General features: G+C 39.0%; 1 protein-coding gene across 2 annotated transcripts in view; it reads right to left on the bottom strand.

Annotated features, from left to right (window-relative positions):
- Positions 1 to 18,906, bottom strand: part of col27a1b (collagen, type XXVII, alpha 1b) — a 313,539-nt gene that overhangs the window by 104,941 nt on the left and 189,692 nt on the right. For both annotated transcript variants that reach the window (XM_055660163.1, XM_055660164.1), the window contains exons 25-28: positions 18,492 to 18,545; positions 17,419 to 17,472; positions 5,044 to 5,097; positions 3,180 to 3,233 (exon numbers count right to left, since the gene is read on the bottom strand). In XM_055660163.1, the coding sequence (XP_055516138.1) occupies positions 3,180 to 3,233; positions 5,044 to 5,097; positions 17,419 to 17,472; positions 18,492 to 18,545 (216 nt within the window). The remainder of the gene's footprint in view (positions 1 to 3,179; positions 3,234 to 5,043; positions 5,098 to 17,418; positions 17,473 to 18,491; positions 18,546 to 18,906) is intronic.

Here is an 18,906-nt window from a genome sequence, read left to right as displayed (position 1 = left end):
TTTACTTTTCATTGTGAAACATGTTGTGAATTAAATTTACTATGTGGAACTCACAGATAGTTTTGTTTAACACGATGTGATGTGATATTGGACTCATACCATCGGTGAAATTTACTCACCAGAATCAACATTATTCTTTAGCAAACCAGTCCCAACTACTATATATTTCCTCTCCTATATTGAATTGAATGCTAAACTGTCAATAGTCAGATTTTGACTTCATAGATGAGAAATTTTGTGTACTTTTCTGCTCAAGGCACTGAAATTTATGGAGAACAAAATTTACTTTCAGAAGGTTAGATCTGCGATGCCACAGTTGTTATGACTTTTGAAAACTTAGAAGAATGCATGAAGAAAGAAAATATTTTGGGAGTGCTATATCTACCCTTGTCCAAGACTAATCCAACCATAGCATCTGTGGAAGTTCAAATTTGGATAAAGTCTAATGACCATAAAAACTATTTAAGTGCTGCAAATTTCTCACATGTTCTTCAGAGAAAGAAATCTGCCATCTTTAACTGGTCTGGTGAATATGTGACTCCAGAGTCACCCACAGGGTTGCCTGTTAAATGCCCTGTAGTCCTGCCTAACAAACCATACAGCTGCACTATATCATAATAAAACAGATAAATAAAACAAGATGGACCAAGACTTCCAGCCCATTCAGCCTTGCAAAGTTCTCCTCATAAACAGCTTGGAACTTATGTCTAAACTGGGAGAGCGGCTCATAAGTCAAGTAATAGCTTTGCAGAATCACATCTTACAGACAACGTCAGATTTCCCTGTCACAATCACTGTCCCACTGAGAGGTGAACCACAGCAAACAATGGCAAAGTGGCGTACAGGCAGAAGGGATTGATCCTTTGACAGCAGACCAGATGAAATCACAAGGTAGCAAGTCAAACATGGACTAGTGAACCATCTGTTGCCCTTCCTCAGCTGGCTAATCTGTGCTTGAACAACACTAAGAGAAAGCACCAAAGGCTGCAACGGCACAAAATATTCTCTAGCTGTGGACTTCAATGTGCATCACCAAGAGTGCTTTCTTAGCAACATTGACAGATGTATCTTGCCAAAGTCATTCTACCACAGGTGGTGAATGAACCATTATGAGGAATAAGCTGACTTGACCTTGCTTCACCAGTTAACTTGCAGCAGATGAATCTGTCCATGCCAGCTCTGATGGAAATGACCACTGCAAAGTCCCAATGCAGACTAAGTCCTGTCTTTATCACACTCCATCAAGCTGGGTGGCATTATAATCATGCTAAATGGGATAAGCACAAAACAATTCAACACTGCACGTCCACAAACCATTAGAACCAACAGAAAATGTACATTGCCACAACCTGTTATCTCATGGCCAGGCATACCCCTCACCCTACCATTAATATTAAGCCAAGGAATTCATGCTGGTTGACATCAGCACCGGGAATTCCTGAAAATGTCAACCTGACAAAGCAGCAATACAGCAAAATGCCAAAACTTAGCGAGCAAGTCAGAACTAAGTGATCTCAAAACCAATGTGTCTGTCAAAGCTCTGCAGGTTTATCCCATTTAATATTGATTGGCGCTGGACAATCAAATAACTAACAGTAGGAGGAGAAGGCTTCAGTATAAGCCCACCAACAATAGTGATATACAGTGGCTGCAGTCGACAATTCCTTTCTCCTGACAGATATTGTTTGACCCGCTGAGTACCTCCAGCATGTTTATTTTTGCTTCCAACAAGTTTGTACAACACCTTACTATGTAAAACATTGATGTTTTTTCATCACTACTGGGACTAATTACTGCAACTCCCTCTCAAAGAGCACAGTGGATAACTGCACAAGAAAGGTTGCAACAGTTCAATAAATTGACTCAACACCATTTTCTCATGAACATTAAAATAATGTACAATAAATGTTGATCTTGCCAGCTACGCCCGCATCCCAAAAAATGAATAATTAAGAAATAGTTCATATGGACTACAGTTGACGGCATAAAGATATAACTAACAATAGACGGGACTAACTGAAAAGGCAATATTGTGCAAGTATGTTTACATCAGAGTTGCCATAGAATCTGCTTTACACCATTTTTGCTTATGACATGCATTTGATAAAGTTTCAACTAGCAGAAGACTATTTAGTGTTTAACTATAGATAATACCACTTTCTAAAATTAATTTATAAACTGCCTGCATTTGTACCAAATATGCACTATACGAAAGAGACACACTATTACCCAAAAATAGCATGAATTAAATTCCCAACATGAAGATAAATCAAAAAAGAAAGGGTAAACTGAGTAATATTACTATTCCCATTTGGAATCAGCAGAATTAGAATGATCATTATATTCAATGTCCAGCTTGTTTTGCTGTCAGCCACAACTAGGCAACAGAATGTGAACAAAGTGAAGTGCCCGTTTTATTCCTAAAAATAACCCAAGAAACACAATTCATTAGGGTAGAACTGTTGAATGTCACAACAGATTGACCCTATTAAGTCTTGACTCTTGTTTCTCTCCACATACTGCTTTGCACTTCATACTCAAAGACATACTATTTTGACATGTCAATAGCATCAACAATACTCTATTCTTAACTCTTTGGGTATCACATGCAGCAATTGGTAAATAAGAACAATGGGAGTGGGTTAATAGATATATTTTGTGTGAATTATAGTGAGCCTGAAAAGGCCTGGACCTGCAGTACTGACGCCAGTGCAACGTGACATTTTCTACAGACTTCCACTCATGAACCAACTACAAGATTTGACGTGTACTTGCTTCTTATACCCTGGTCGGTGTAGGTGGGCCTAGCTCTGTGTAACATAGAGCCACCTTTCCTTACTTATGCAGTTATTTTTGTCAGATATGGTAAGGATGCAAAAGTTCCATTTCAAATAGATGGATAATAACAATATGATATTCTAGCTCAATAGCACTGCTAAGTGTTATTTTTCATTCCTAGTGCATGAAAATACAGAGAAACAATTCTCTTACTAGTAATATGCTGCATAGTATTATTCTTTACCGATGCCTTGGTGCACTTATGATTGTAAAACCACTTATTTTTCCAATGACTATTATCTTCAATACAGCACAATATGTTAAGACCTCATTTACTGTGATTGAGATGCTCTCCACAATAAGGTTATTTATTCCATTTGTATTTGAAAGTGCTTGCTTACCCTGCGGCCCTTCATTCCTCTCAATCCAGGGGATCCTTGAATGCCTCTGGCACCCTGTGATAGACACATAAGCCGCAGGTTACAAATGCAAATAATCATCTAGATGTTAGCAACTCAACAGCATAACCGTTACTTTAATATGAAGATTTAATGAATACAACTGTAATGCCAGTGGCACATCACAAAATATTATGCCATTAGTGTACAGTATAAACCTCCCACTCTTATAAAAAATATTAATATCTTTGCATTCATTCAGAGTTACACGTTTTACACCAATCAGCAGTTAACTGGGCGGCAGCTTCACTTATTAAAAACATTTGAATATTTGATGATTTTCTGTTGTTTTGTTTAATTCTGCTACCATATTGTTCTTTACATTCTTCTGAACAAATTTAATATTGTGAATACAAAGATTTTGCAGAAGCAAGTATGGAATCACAGTCCTAGTGCTTGGCATAATTACCAAGGTTACCTAGGTCTGGGGCTGCTCACAGTTGCTCTCCACAGTCGGCTGTTATCTCTTTTACACCAAGCAAGTAATCATTCATTAGCCTAGCTGCAGCACTAGGAACCCTCAGCACAGAAGTAGACATACAGGCAAAAACACTAAAACACTGGCACTAAAAGGAACGCAAAAGGCTTATCAGACAACAACTGTATGGTTTTGGCATTGATATAAAAGAAAATGGTTGATATGGTGATTTGGTTAATTCTTGTAACTTTCCAGAGCCACTGTGGTGCTCATGGTGAAACTAATATGCAGGCAGCTCTGCTGTTCAGAATGGGGAAACATGTCATGTTTAGTAAGTGCTTAAATGAGCACATGAAGAACCAGAACTAAGGCCACAGATTGAAATTTGGAAAATAAGATAACCTAAGTAGCTCTACCTATGGCCAGCATGAAAATGATGAGCTGAATTACCTGCTTTCTTTCCATAAATCTCTGTTCATTATTCAAAAATCTGCATTGTGTGTGCTCTGTTAGAAAACCCAAGTAATTGCTGTACTTGGCCATCCTGTACTTGGCGCTAGTTGAGGCTTTTCCATTTGCTCCCATGAAGTCTTGAAGAAATACTGACATCTATTTGTAACGTCGTGCACACTGCAGCCAATGAGTTGATGCCAAATAGCAGGGAAAGCTGATGGTGGTTAGTGTGGCCATTTAAGGGTGCTGCTTAATGCTCAATGAATGCACGATCCTTCAGTTTTATGCACAATTAGGGACACATAGTGCTTATAAACACACATTATACAACTAACTTTAAGAATTTTTGACTTCAAAATTATTCTGTGCTTATTCAAGGGATTGAAGTATTTTCTCACCAAAGAAAGTCATGAATGAGCTGCTTTGAGTTGGTGGTAAATTTGAATTATTTATCTAGTTATTATGCAATGTGGAAAGAAGGTATAGGCATCTAATTCATTCTTAACCTGATCCACAATTAATAATGAGTTGAATAAACTTTCATCACTCTTGAACTTCATGTACTCAAGTTGTTTTCAAAAACTCTTATATTTCATGAAAAATTCATTAAATTTTGTTGATTACATATTTTATGGAAATATAAAATGCACTTTCCTGCTATTTACCAGAAGAAGGTTTCTCTATAATTAAAAAAATCAAGATAAACTATCTGATGAAAATTTACAAACTAAATTGATAAAGTGTCAACATTGGGTACATTCAATGAGAGGTTGAGTATCCCAGTACTCTTACACATGACATTTCTGAATAGCATACTTATAAACAACATTATTAAATGAATATAAAGGTGTGAAAAACATATTATACACCAAAGCTATCGGTCATGCTTCCAAACAATGAGATTCAAAATGTAATCTAATAACGAAGGGCACTTACTGGGGGTCCAATTGGTCCAGGAGGGCCTAAGTCTCCTGGAGGCCCTGGGTGACCCTGAGAATCAAAAGAAGAAAAAGACGTGAATTCAGTTAAGAATATGCACATTTCAAACAATTGCTCAGCTTTTGAACGGTTAAGCGGTTAAATTATAACTCAAGCGTTGTACCAAAATTATAACCAAGAGTCATATCAAAACTACCCAACATGCTATCAAGTCCTTGCCGGGAATCACACGCCCTGTACATTCATCCTGCAACAATCCCACTTTATTTTTAGTACTCAACTACATAATCCTGGCTATCTACAGTGACCTGTTCACCCATGCATCTCTGGGATATGGGAAGAAACTGGTGATTTTATAAACAGCCTTTCATTTAGAAAAACATCTTTGGCAGTTAAAGATATGGTAGTGCTGGAGAGGGTGCTGAGAAAATTCACCAGGTTGTTGCCTGGGACGGAGCATTTCAATTATGAGGAGAAACTGGAGAGGCTGAGTCTGTTTTCCCTGAAATGGAGGAAGCAAAGAAGCAAAAAAAATGGAAAAGTACAAAATTGGGCAGATTAAAAGAGGTGGTAAAACTGCAGAAGACTTATATTTTGGATAAGTGTGTGAAAAGCAGAATATTATTTAAATAGTGTGACTGTTGAAGCAGAGGGTGATTGTGGAAGGCTGTTTTTCAGACTGGAGGCTTATGACTAGCTATGTGCCTCAGTGTTGGTGCTGGGACCATTGCTCTATCAATGATTTGGATGCGAACATACAAGGCATGTTTAGTGAGTTTTCAGCTGACATTAAAGTGGGTGGTATGGTCGCTAGCGAAGATGATTGTCCAAAATTGCAGCAGGATCTTGATCATTTTGGAAGGTAGGCTGAGGTTTGAATGATGGAGTTTAATACAGAAAAGTGCAAGATGTTGCATTTTGGGAAGTCTAACCAGGGCAGGACCCACACTGTGAATGGCAGGGCTCTCAATAGAAGATGGGATGTCATGTTACAGATGTACAGGACATTGGTGAGGCCTCATTTGGAGTATTGTGTTCTGTTTTGGTCATGATATTCCCTCTCTCCCAACACTCCCCACCTTAGTGGTCCTACTAGTTCCACTGTTCGCATCCTTCGATATCACCTCTTCCCCAGCCAATAATGCGCTATAATGGGCTCCACCCTTTCTTGGTCATCTGTTGCTGACCCTGATTTGTTCCGGCTTTGAGATGTGGGGGGAAACCAGAGCAGCTAGAGGAAACCCACATAGTCATAGGGAGAACACACAAACTTCATTCAGATAGCACCTGAGCAAATTGAACCCAGATCCCTGGCGCTGTGAGACAGTAGCTCTACCAGCTGCATTACTTGCTGTAATTTTTCCCAATACATTTATATCCTTCATTAAATAAGGAGACATAACAAATATCCTGCAAATAATCCAAACTTTCAATTTCTTCATTAGCCAAAGTAAAGAATCGGAAACACAGTGAACAGTGAGGCAACTGCCAATTGCACGGATTATGCAGTCTACTCTTGCTCTAACTTCTCATGTTCTTGGGGACTGCGAAGATAACTTTCCTTGCAGACTTACTGAAATTGGCTCCACAAACCTTTAACACCTTGACACAGTTAAATAAGGCACTACCAGAAATGTATAAACCCCCCACTTTGAATGAAATGGGCTGTTGGAAACGGAATTGATGTTCTCAATACTCTAAATTACAAACATTATTTGTAATACTGGATTTGTGATTTCTCATTGTATTGAAGTCTTGTATATTCCAAAATGTAAATTTCCATGTCTTCAATTTCTTGAAATTAACATGTGAAAATGGAATATATCTTTAAGCTGCTGTTAATCATATGAATCTAATTACATGAACAGTCATGACTTGATAACAATCAGCTCAGGAACATAAGAGTGAATGATTGGCATGTAAAATATTAAAGGTAACATAGAGTCATACAGTGTGGAAACAGGCCCTTTGGCTCAACTTGTCCATGCCGCCCAACAGTATTTGACAGCACTGGATCTGTCTCGCTGGAGTTTAGAAGAATGAGAGGGGACCTCATTGAAACATACAGAACAGTGAAAGGCTTAGATAGAGTGGATGTGGAGATGATGTTTCCACTTGAGGGAGAGTCTAGGACTAGAGGCCATAGCCTCAGAATTAAAGCACATTCTTTTGGGAAGGAGATGAGGAGGAATTTCTTTAGTCAGAGGTTAGTGAACCTGTGGAATTCTTTGCCACAGAAGAGTGTAGAGGTCTAGTCAGTGAATATATTTAAGGCAGAGATAGATAGATTCTTGATAAGTACGGGTGTCACAGGTTATGGGGAGAAGGCAGGAGAATGGGGTTAGGAGGGAGAGATAGATCAGCCATGATTGAATGGCGGAGTAGATTTGATGGGCCGATTGGCCTAATTCTGCTCCCATCACTTATGATCTTATGAACATGCCCTGACTAGTCCCATCTACCTGTGTTTGGCCCATATCCCTCTAAACCTATCCTATCCTACCATGTACTTGTCTACATTATGTTTCTTAATAGTTGTGATAGTACCTGTCTCAATCACCTCCTCTGGCAGCTTGTTCCATACACCTATCACCCCATGTGTGAAAAAGTTGCCTCTCTGGTTTCTATTAAATCTTTCCCCCCCCCCACTTTAAACCCATGTCCTCTGCTTCTAGATTCCCCTACTCTATGTAAAAAAATCTATTCCTCTCATGATCTTGTACACATCTATGAGATCACCCCTCATTCTCCTGTGCTCTAAGGAATAAAGCCTTAGGCTGCTCAACTTCTCCCTATAGCTCCAACCCTCGAGTCCTGGCAACATCCTTGTTAGTCTTCTCTACACCCTTTTCATCTTAACAACATCTTTCCTATAACAGGATGACCAAAACTGAACACAATACTCCAAATGTGGCCTCACCGATGTCCTGTACAACTGTAACATGACGTTCCAACTGCTACACTCAATGCTCTGACTGATGAAGGCCAATGTGCCGAAAGCCTTCTTGACCACCCTATCTCCTTGTGATGCCACTTTTGAGGAACTGTACATGAAATGTTTCAAAACAGAAGCTACAGGACAACAATTAGTTATTTTAACTGAATATATTCCAAATGGTAATGCAAACAAGAGGAAGAAGATTGAAGCCTTCCATCACAGTGAGGAATGTGGAATCCACTGTGATGGGTGTTTACGTTGACTTTTATGTGGTTGTGTGTCTTGTTGCTTTTCACTTAGTATGGTTCTATGGTAACTATTTTTTCACTGTTACTTAATTGGTACATGTGACAATAAACTGACCTAGAAACCCTTAAATTGTTCAGTCACAATAAGCCCCATTTTTTCAACAACTGGATGATCAATACACCTTAATGTTTTATCTAGCCTGCCACACACAAAGCAAGTGGTTGGCAGTTTACAACTACCACACAGGATATGCATATGAAATAGACTTCATGCAGACTTCTAAAAGCAGCAATTTGAATAAATTAGATGAAGAAAACTATTGTTTAAGAAAATACTGCACACAAATAAATTAGAAGCGGACAGTCATCGAGTCCTATGTACATGAACCAACCTCGCCACAATGTACAATTACACCTATTAATTCATATTTGGATAGGTTGGAAGACATGACTAACCAAAATAAATATATTATATTTTAAATTGGAGTAGATAGCATCTTTAAATGTGGGATAATGTACAGATTTTGCCTTTTATATTTGGAAAAAAATCTTAAGTACATGTGTTCGTTCATTTAAAAGTAACAGAACAGAATTTTCAGTATATATCTGTGGGAAATAAAAAATGGTGTTCAGTGAGAAATACGTTTTTTTCTAACATCTATGACTGGCCATCAGTGCAACCTTCCTTTTGCTGCCATTTCCTGTGAAGGAAACTGCTTTCAATAAATATTTCTGTGTCATTTAATTCACTTTGACTGTTATGTGCCAGACCTCTTTCTGGCAAATGTAGACTGAAACATCTATATTCCGTTTTTCTAGCTACATTGGCCAAGAGACAGTAAATACACAGAATGTGTGTTCAGGTTCCAGTGGGCAGAGGGGGAATGCCCTCAATCCCACAGCAATTATCAACATATTTAAAACATATCGGGTAAACAGATTCAACTGTTTTAAAAATAGCCACTGGTATTAAAAATCCTTCTTTAGCATTTCTGGGTGGGCAGCTAAACTTACGTTCACAACTTCAGGCTACGAACTGAGAAGTTTATTGACACAAAAGTCTTAAGCTGCATTCAGTTAACCTTCCATAAGCAGTCTGAATGCGGTTAGGAGTGGTTTGGCAGTGCAGAGTGCAAAAATACATGAATTAAAGGGAATTCACAATGGTATCTTACCTTGAATGTATGCCAATTGGTGGGAATAATTTATCACAATATCGTGATGTATGCACCATATGTTGACAACACATCATCTATGATGTCTTATGGCTGCTTTCACTCAGAATGTGTGCAAGTTATTTCTCAGTTGCACAGCTTTTATAGCCATCTCCGCTTTTAGTTCACTGAGCAGAAAGTGCTAAGTTTGGCCATTTTTAACCCAATTCCATCCAGATGGCAATACTGAGATGAAAGCTCCAAAGGAGCCTTACCAAGAAATATGGACAATAATGATGGGTGTGCAATTGTCATGTACCTCAGTTCCACAATGTAATAATCCATACTAATACGAAAAAAATTGGAATGAATATAGTCAATGTGATTGTAATTAGTTATATTCCAAATTTCAACTTCTACAAATACAAACCATATTTTACTAAATATACTCATGTTAACTATACCAATTACAGCTGATGACAATCTCATTGCGTAAGATTAGCTTTTCAGAATTCTCATCAAAGGGAAGACCACAATATATCATTAATTGGTGGATAAATTGGGAAAGAAAAATTAAAATGTTTGTTTTAGTAAAACTACAAATTTTCATAATTAAAAAAATTGGTCCCGATTTTGTGGCAATAAGACTGCTGTGTGTGCCTTTAGTTAAAGGCGTAGGCACAAATTTAAGTTTGAACGTTCAATTTGTTGACTAAAATATCAGAAGCATAATCTGATGACACGAAGACAAAAGGATGATGATAAATGTGGCGACTGTGGCAGCAAATGGTTTCTCTCTTTAGTCCACTTACATATTGAACAATAGAGGAAGGAAGGACCGAATTAGTTAATTAATTCAATGGCAAATAACTTACAAAAAAAGTGTGGTACAAAAAGAATGGATTGTAGAAACAGAAAAGTAACAGAAATGAAAAAAATGAAAATAAATGTAATAATTTAAATTTTAAAATCTCTTTAAAAAATTCACAATTTGAAGTTTTAGGGGTAATACATGTACAGTCTGAAGAAGGGTCCTGACCCGAAATATCTCCTATCCATGTCCTCTGTAGATGCTGCCTGACCTGCTGAGTTACTCCAGCACATTGTGGTCAACACAATCTGAAGAATGAGAATCACTTTTCACATTCCAAGTAAAATAAAATGATCTATCAATCATTAACAATTATCATGTCAATGGTTGCTTACTATGTTCATTATTTAACATTTTAGCAGCTTTTAAGGGAAATTAGTGTGCATTGTGAGATTACTCAAGAGGTGCAATTTTTAGAAATCTTCAGGTGGAATTGTGCAAGTTGACCAGCAACGCAGTGGTTCAAATACCACACACTGCTGGATGATTCGCACATCAGTAACAATATGCATTGGTTATTGATGTTTTTCATCAAAATCAGGGCCATAATAATCTTCCCTCGCATTTCCTTTTTATATTCCAGATTTTGGACCAGATTTGAATGCTAACTTGGTCTTGCTTTTGGTCTCCTCATTGCTGGGAATCAGGGTATCTGGCCCTTTACACTGTTTTAAAGTAATTGGCTAAAAGCAATACCTGAGTATAAGAACAATTATGGACAAAGAAAATCCCCACATTTTTTCACAGAGAAAACACTGGTCTCGGTTTGATATGTACCACAAGATGCAGAGAAAAATAAAATCTGGAAATCACTGTAAACATTCCCCCTTTGCTGCATATTGTGTTTAAGAATAAGATCACATGATTTAATCCCAGTTGTAGTTACATAGACCTAACTGTATGTTATAGGATAAAAGCAAACATTATCTAATATTTATTATTGGCAGCAGCTCTCAATTTTCTAATGCCCATTTTTATCAGTTTTGAATTCTAGATGTTGTTTATGCTGTAACAGTTCCAGTTTTGGCAGATAAATATTGAATTCTAAAATAATTTTATTCCTAATCTTAGCCCTTCCTGTTGGATTGATTCCATGCAATTTATCAGATAAATGCTGTGACCGGCAGATTAACCATTACCTTGCTAAATTAACATTAATTCTATGCATCAGGATAAACAAGTGTCGCTGAACTAGTGTATAGCATATAAATCATATACTCATACAGTACATTTGTGAGTAATTTGGCTGCTAATCAACTATCTACCCCTCTATTCAACTAAGCTATTGTTAAATGAGATGTAGATGATGTAATATAATTCTAATCTACCCAGAAGACAAAACATAGACCAGAAATTTGTCTGTAGTGTTTCCTGGCTTTAAAACAGCACTGGTAATCTGAAATTCATTAGTAGCAGTTCCAAAACAGCACTAAATGGGTTCCATTTTAAGAACATTACATGTTATGTTTACAATGATGATAACTTTCTTCAAAATTTTGACTGTAGCAAGTAACCCTGAAAAGACAGCATGGTAATACAACCAGGAGGGTGGTAGCTATGTACGAGTGCATTGTGCATTAAAAGGAAAGCGGTTGGAGAGTGATCCTGACAAGATAGATTAACTCGCAAAAACCTCTTAAGAACAGTATGTTCAGAAGCCAACTTCAATCAGAAAGAGGCACATGTGCAGGGAAGGTGTCAGAGAGGTAAATTGAAGAACATGATTAGCCATTATGAATGCTTAAAACGTTGGGGGTCCGGCAATGTAGTCAAATACTCCTTCCAGGTTTGATGAAAAATCAGAAACTATCCAATGGAGCAGCAAAGTATCATATGTCAGAAGATACAGACTTCAAGAATTGTGAGACAAGATTTCTGAGAGTTAGGGTGACCCAAACGTTGAGAGCAGCACAGGCACTTGTGTTTGGTTACCCAGCAAACTTCAAGTGTCACTGAAGATAAGTGTTCCTGAAGTCAGTCAGAGTCACCCTAACTTTTGGAATTTATTCTTCAGAATTTCTGGATGCTGCTTCTGCTGACACCCATTATTATATAAACATAGAAAATAGGTGCAGAAGTAGGCCATTTGATATGATCATGGATGATCATTCAAAATCAGTACCCTGTTCCTGCTTTTTCCCCATATCCCTTTATTCCTTTAGCCCTTAGAGCTATATCTAACTCTCTCTTGAATACATCCAGTGAATTGGCCTCCACTCTCTTCTGTGGCACAGAATTCCACAGATTCACAACTCTCTGGGTGAAAAAAAATATTCCCCATCTCAGTCTTAAATGGCCTACCCCTTATTCTTAAACTGTGACCCCTGGTTCTGGACTCCCCCAACATCAGGAACATTTTTCCTACATCTAAACTGTCCAATCTCTTAAGAATGTTATATGTTTCTATAAGAACCCATCTCATCCTTCTAAATTCCAGTGAATATAAGCCTAGTTAAACCATTATCTTATCATACAGTATGTTAGTTCCACCATCCTGGGTATTAACCTGGTGAACTGATGCTGCACACCCTCAAAAGCAAGAATGTCCTTCCTCGACTTAGGAAACCAAAACTGCACACAATACGACAGGTGTGGTCTCACCAGAGCCCTGTACAACTGCAGTAGGACCTCCTTGCTCCGATCCTCTCCCTATGAAGGCCAACATGACACTTGCTGTACACACATTTAGTGCAAAAAGGCAACATTTCTACCAGATTTTTCATAAATGTGGCCTTTACATTTTTACTTCAAAGAGCCTAAAGGGATAGAGTGCAGAACACCCAAAAGTGCAGGCAATCTTAAAAGTGGCCTAACATCTTTTGGATGGTCTGGCAACCTTTACCATGAACACCACGTGGTTTGTCAGAGGTCTTTCTCCATTTTTATTTTACTAATTTCTCATCTGTTGACGATGGAGTGCTTCTCGTTTGCAAAATGTTGGCATTTGTAGCCACTGAATTTTGCTGAAATTACCTGAGAATGTAGTAAATGGTATCTCAGTGTGAGTCAATTTGTTTGATGCTTTTGGCAAAGAGTGGTGCAGCATTCTGCCCTCCCCTGTTGGTAAATGTGCCTGACCCCTTGAACTAAGTTTGTGCCTTCAACATTATCAAATGTTCTTTCTTCCTCAATGAAAACCCCTCATTTGTGATTTTAACCAAGGTGGTTGAAAGTCTCATCAGAAACAAACTTTGGGACAGTCTGCAACTGACATGATATATGTAAGCGGGACAATGGAAAAAGAGAACAAGGTTATATAAAGTTCCTGTACCAGTAAGTCAATCCTCATTAACGACCAAAGATATCGCACTCAGAAATCTGCATAAAATTGGTTAATGCTGTCCAACCATGCCACACTTTGTCTTTGAAAACTGTGCAAACAAGTTGAGGTTTATTACTTAAAAGTGCTGAAGTAACACAGCGGATCAGGCACCATCCCTGGAGAATGGATAGGTGGTGTTTTTGGACCGGGACCCTTCTTCGACTGTTCTCCAGGAATGCTAACTAACCTGCTAAATTATTCCACCATTTTGTGATTTTTTTGTAAACCAGCATCTGCAGTTCCTTGTTTTTACATTACATTACATTCCTCTCTCAATTTCCAATCACTCCTTTGCCAGGCTACTTTTCTTGGATGAAAACATAGTAAAACATAGCCGGTTGGTAAAACAGTGTTGTGGTCCATCTACCCCTTTTACTTCTGTGTTGAAAGTACCTGGCTTCTGATCACTGAGACCTTAGGTAACGTTACTGGATGTCATTTTTGTCAGTAAATAGGATTCCACATGTGGAGAGGCTATTTACTGACACCTCAGTGTACCAATACCACAATGCAAATACAAAGCTAACATCTTCCTGACAAAAAAAAGAATGTCCTGAGATTCTGTTCTTTAATTCTGAATATAGTGCAGTTACCTTGAGCAACAACATGTTAAAATATAGTATATTTTTAGAATGATATTTGCAATACATCACCTCTGTGGTTTGATAATTACGCATTAGTCCATAAGATTAATCATGTCAGTAGGCACGACAGAAACATTGTAATTAAGAAGAATATGGAAAATCAATTTATATATTTAATCAATTCATTTCTCAGCTTTAGTTTTTAGTTTTTAAAGATATAGCACACAGAGTTTGCGATCCCCGTACACTAACACTATCCTACACGCTAAGGACAATTTTCAATTTTTACCAAAGCCAAATTATTCTGCAAACCTATACATCTTTGGAGTGTGGGAGGAAACTGGAGCACTCGGGAGAAACCCACACGGTCACGGGGCGAACGTACAAACTCTGTACAGACAGCTGGTTTCTTCACTATTTTTAATAATTCATATTCACTGTGGCCACCAGATGGAGCAGTTCAGCAGCAGGATGTAGTAAAGATGGCACAAAAACTCTGGCAAGACCATTGTACCTTTGAGAAACACTTCTGTTAGTTTATTTATTTATCTGCAACAAATACTCCCCTCCCACCTTTACCCCTCTTCCTTTCCCTGTCCCAATTGGATGCATACCCATTTCTCCCATATTCCTGCCTCCCTTTATCCTCATCCCCTTCCACCTATATCCCTTCCTCTTGGATCACATATCACATCTTAGATTCATAGAGTCATCTAGCGTGGAAAGAGATCCCATGACCCAGGGCAGCACGCCTTACAGCGCTTTCAGCCCCGGAGACGCGGGTTCGATCCTGGCAGAAAATGTTGGAAATATTCAGCAGACCAGGCAGCATTGTTGTTGGGAGTCGACATTGATGAAACATTAACTCTGCTTCACTTTCTATTGTTGTAGCATTGGCATGTTGTGTGATTATAACCTTCCCTTTTTATGTCCGATTTACAGCACTGGCAGTATTTTATTTCCGAATACATGATAATAAAAAATTGCAGACTCTTATGTATTTCAGAACTTGCATTTATAGGAGTATATTTTATCCATTGTACAAGTCTGTCAGTTATCTAAGAAATAATCATGAAGCTATTATTTTCTCATCATACAAATGGTGGATCAGTGGGTGAGTTGCTACCTTACAATGCCAAAGATCCGGGTTCGATCCTGACTGCGGGTGCTGTCTGTACAGAGTTTGTACATCCTCCCCGTGACCTGCGTGGGTTTTCTCTGAGATCGCAGGTTTCTTCCTACGCTCCAAAGACCTAGAGGTTTGTAGGTTAATTTGCTAGCAAGGATTGTAAATTATCCCTAGTGTGTGCAGGATAGTGTTAGTGTGCAGGGATTGCTGGGCAGCACGGACTCGGTGGCTGAAGGTCCTGTTTCTGTGCTGTATCTCTAAACTAAACTAAACAAATGTGTATGATGGATGGAAACTGTCAACATAACTCAGAAAACATGGCTTTCGGAATAACATGGGGGAGAGGGTATGGGGGAGGAGCAAGTAAATAAGGGAGAGGGAGATAAATGGGAGGGGAAAAAGAGGTTGAAAGTTGAGAGATAGCAGGGGAAAGGAATGTGAGGAAGCAATGGGGTGGGAAAAGAGGAGAGCAGATAAGAGGACAGGATGGTAGGGGAAGGAGAGAGGAAGGAGAATAAAAAGAGGAAAAACATACATTAATGGTCAAGAGCAAAGTGGTGAGATAGGGAGTCGAGGAAGAGAATGAAAAGGGGAAAGGGAAGGTGTAGAGGAGGCTATGGGAGTGGTAGGGAAGAGAGAAGGGAAGAAGTGAAAGGAATGCTAAGAGATAAGGGAAAAAGAGAAAGAGAGAGCAGAGAGAAGGGAGGGAATGAGAAGATGGTGACGAGACGAGAGGAGAGAAGGGTAGTTGATGTGAAAGCGGTTGGGTAAAGAGAAGGGGAAAGGGTAAAAAAAGCAGATGAGCAGGGGAATGAGAAGGAAGAATGGGTGGATGGGAAACATAGAAACATAGGTGCAGGAATAGGTCATTCGGCCCTTCGAGCCAGCACCACCATTCAATATGATCATGGCTGATCATCTAAAATCAGTACCCCGTTTTCCCCATATCCCTTGATTCCTTTAGCCCTAAGAGCTAAATCTAACTTTCTCTTGAAAACATCCAGTGAATTGGCCTCCACTGCCTTCCGTGGCAGAGAACTACACAGATTCACAACTCTCCCGGTGAAGAAGATTTTCTTCATCTCACTCCTAAATGGCCTACCCCTTATTCTTAAACTGTTACCCCTGATTCTGGACTCTCCCAACATAGGGAACATTGTTCCTGCATCTAGTCTGTCCAATTCTTTTAAGAATTTTATATGTTTCTATAAGATTCCCCTCTCATCCCAAATTCCAGTGAATACAAGCTCAGTCGACCCATTCTTTCATCATATGTCAGTCCCGCCATCATTGAAATTAACCTGGTGAACCTACGCAGTACTCCCTCAATAGCAATAATGTCCTTCCTCAAATTAGGAGACCAAAATTACACACAATACTCAAGGTACGGTCTCACTAGGGCCGTGTACAACTGCAGTAGGACCTCCTTGCTCCTAAACTCAAATCCTCTCGCAATGAAGGCCAACATGCCATTAGCTTTCTTCACTGTCTGCTGTACCTGCATGCTAACTTTCAGTGACTGATGTACAAGCACACCCAGGTCTCTTGGCACCTCCCCTAATCTGACACCATTCAGATAATAATCTGCCTTCCTGCTTCTGCCCACTCACCCAACCTGTCCAAGTCACCCTGCAGCCTCATAGCATCCGCATCGCAGCTCACACTGCCACCCAGCTTTGTGTCATCCACAAACTTGGAGATGTCACATTTAATTCCCTCATCTAACTCGTTAATATATATTGTAAATAACTAGGGTCCCAGCACCAAGCCTTGCGGTACCCCACTAGTCACTGCCTGCATTCTGAAAAGGACCCGTTAATTCTTACTCTTTGCTTCCTGTCTACCAACTAGTTCTCTATCCATGTCAATACCCTACCCACAATACCATGTGCTCTAATTTTGCACACTAACAGACAGAGAGATGGACACTGCAGAAAAATGAGGGGGGAATGGGTGGAGAAAGAAGTCAGGAGGAAAGAGGGCAGGTAGGAGGGAGAAGGTAGTAAAAGAGGATTAAGGAAGGGGAGTGGGGAAGGTTTGTAGAGACAGGCTTGTTGAGTAGTTGTAGGAGCAGGAGTGTAGGGAGGCAAAGAGATAGGGAGAGGGAGACCAAACGTCCTCCTTACCATTGCTCCCTTAACTCCTGGAGGACCTGGAGGACCTGTTTCACCACGATCACCCTGCAGAAACAAGAGCAAGCAATGGTCAGTGGGTATTCCAGAGTACACTTTACATAACGCTCTAACATGAGACTTTAGAGAGATGGGACCAATGGCCTTGGTGTGCGCTCTTTATCATGGATCCAATGTGTTTCGAATATGATGGGGAAAGGGCAGTGTAAAATGTTGAGTGTTTGGATTCAGAATTGTAATGTCTTCAGCATTTTGCGTTTACACTTGAATCAGATTCATGGAGATATCCTTCTTGTATCCATGGTACATTAATGTAATTAAAACAAAAACTGCAGATGCTGGTTTATACTAAAGATGGGCACAAAATGATGGCATGACTCAGCGGGTCAGGCAGTGTCTCTGGAGAACATGGATAGATGACATTTTGGATCGAGACCCTTTTCAGACTTCTCTACTAGAATCAGTCTGAAGAAGGGGCCCGACCAGAAATGTCACCCATCCATGTTCTCCAGAGATGCTGCATGACCCGCTGAGTTAATGCGGCATTTTGTGTCTATCCATGTAGCACCATATCCCTTTATGCAGTCAATTCCCCATAGAAAAATGAAGCTTAGTGATTGAATAGCAAAATATACCATACATACCATCTAAATTACACACTTTAAACATTGTTTCCCTTTTCTTTAATCACGTTCAGTTCCTTATTTTGGTTCATTTTGCATGTGCTTCCAACCTTTCCTGGATAAAAGGCAAATTTTCCATTAAAATGCCTGAATTATTTCTGACATTCCCTGTTATTTCACCTGTGAGGGGATTTGCTTCCGCAAATTAGTGGAATTTGCCAATATGGGACAAAAATAAAATTCTATTTCCAACAAATTGAGTAATGTGTTAATTGTAGAGAATGGAGTAAATGCAATGCCTTTACATACCATGGACTTGAAACCTATCACTGGGTTAGATGTATTTTGTTCAAAACAGCCATTAATATCCATGCGTAATTCTGATGCCTATTATATTCCAACATCTCAGTTTTAACATAAATTGACGGTATTAATTCTATATACCTTTTCCCCAATCTTCCCAGGCTCTCCAATTGGTCCCATGAATCCTGCCACGCCCTGGTAAAGAAAAGAGCATTCTTTCATTTTAAAAGCAATAACAAACATTGTGAGTCCACCAATTAATAACTAATTTGACCTGGAAATTGTGCATGGACTTTGAAGCATTTGTCACTTCATTGATTAATCAGGTTTGCATATTAGCAGCAATTTTATACAAATTATCCTAAATTGGGTCATGTGTTACAAAATGTCCAGCCAATACAAAAAAGTTCAAACAGGGCCCTTAGAAATCTGTAGAAAACAGGATTGGCTGGATTGCCAATATTATTATTATTATTTTCCATTGACTGAAATGGACCGAGTGAGACTACACTCTTATTTTTTGCGTCAGTTGTATCATTCTGACCTGGGTGGCAGA

The sequence above is a fragment of the Leucoraja erinacea genome, chromosome 31 (genome assembly GCF_028641065.1).
Source record: "Leucoraja erinacea ecotype New England chromosome 31, Leri_hhj_1, whole genome shotgun sequence".
Lineage (NCBI taxonomy): Eukaryota > Metazoa > Chordata > Chondrichthyes > Rajiformes > Rajidae > Leucoraja > Leucoraja erinaceus.
Note: the sequence above shows the minus strand (reverse complement) of the source record. Positions and strands in the feature narration are given on the sequence as shown.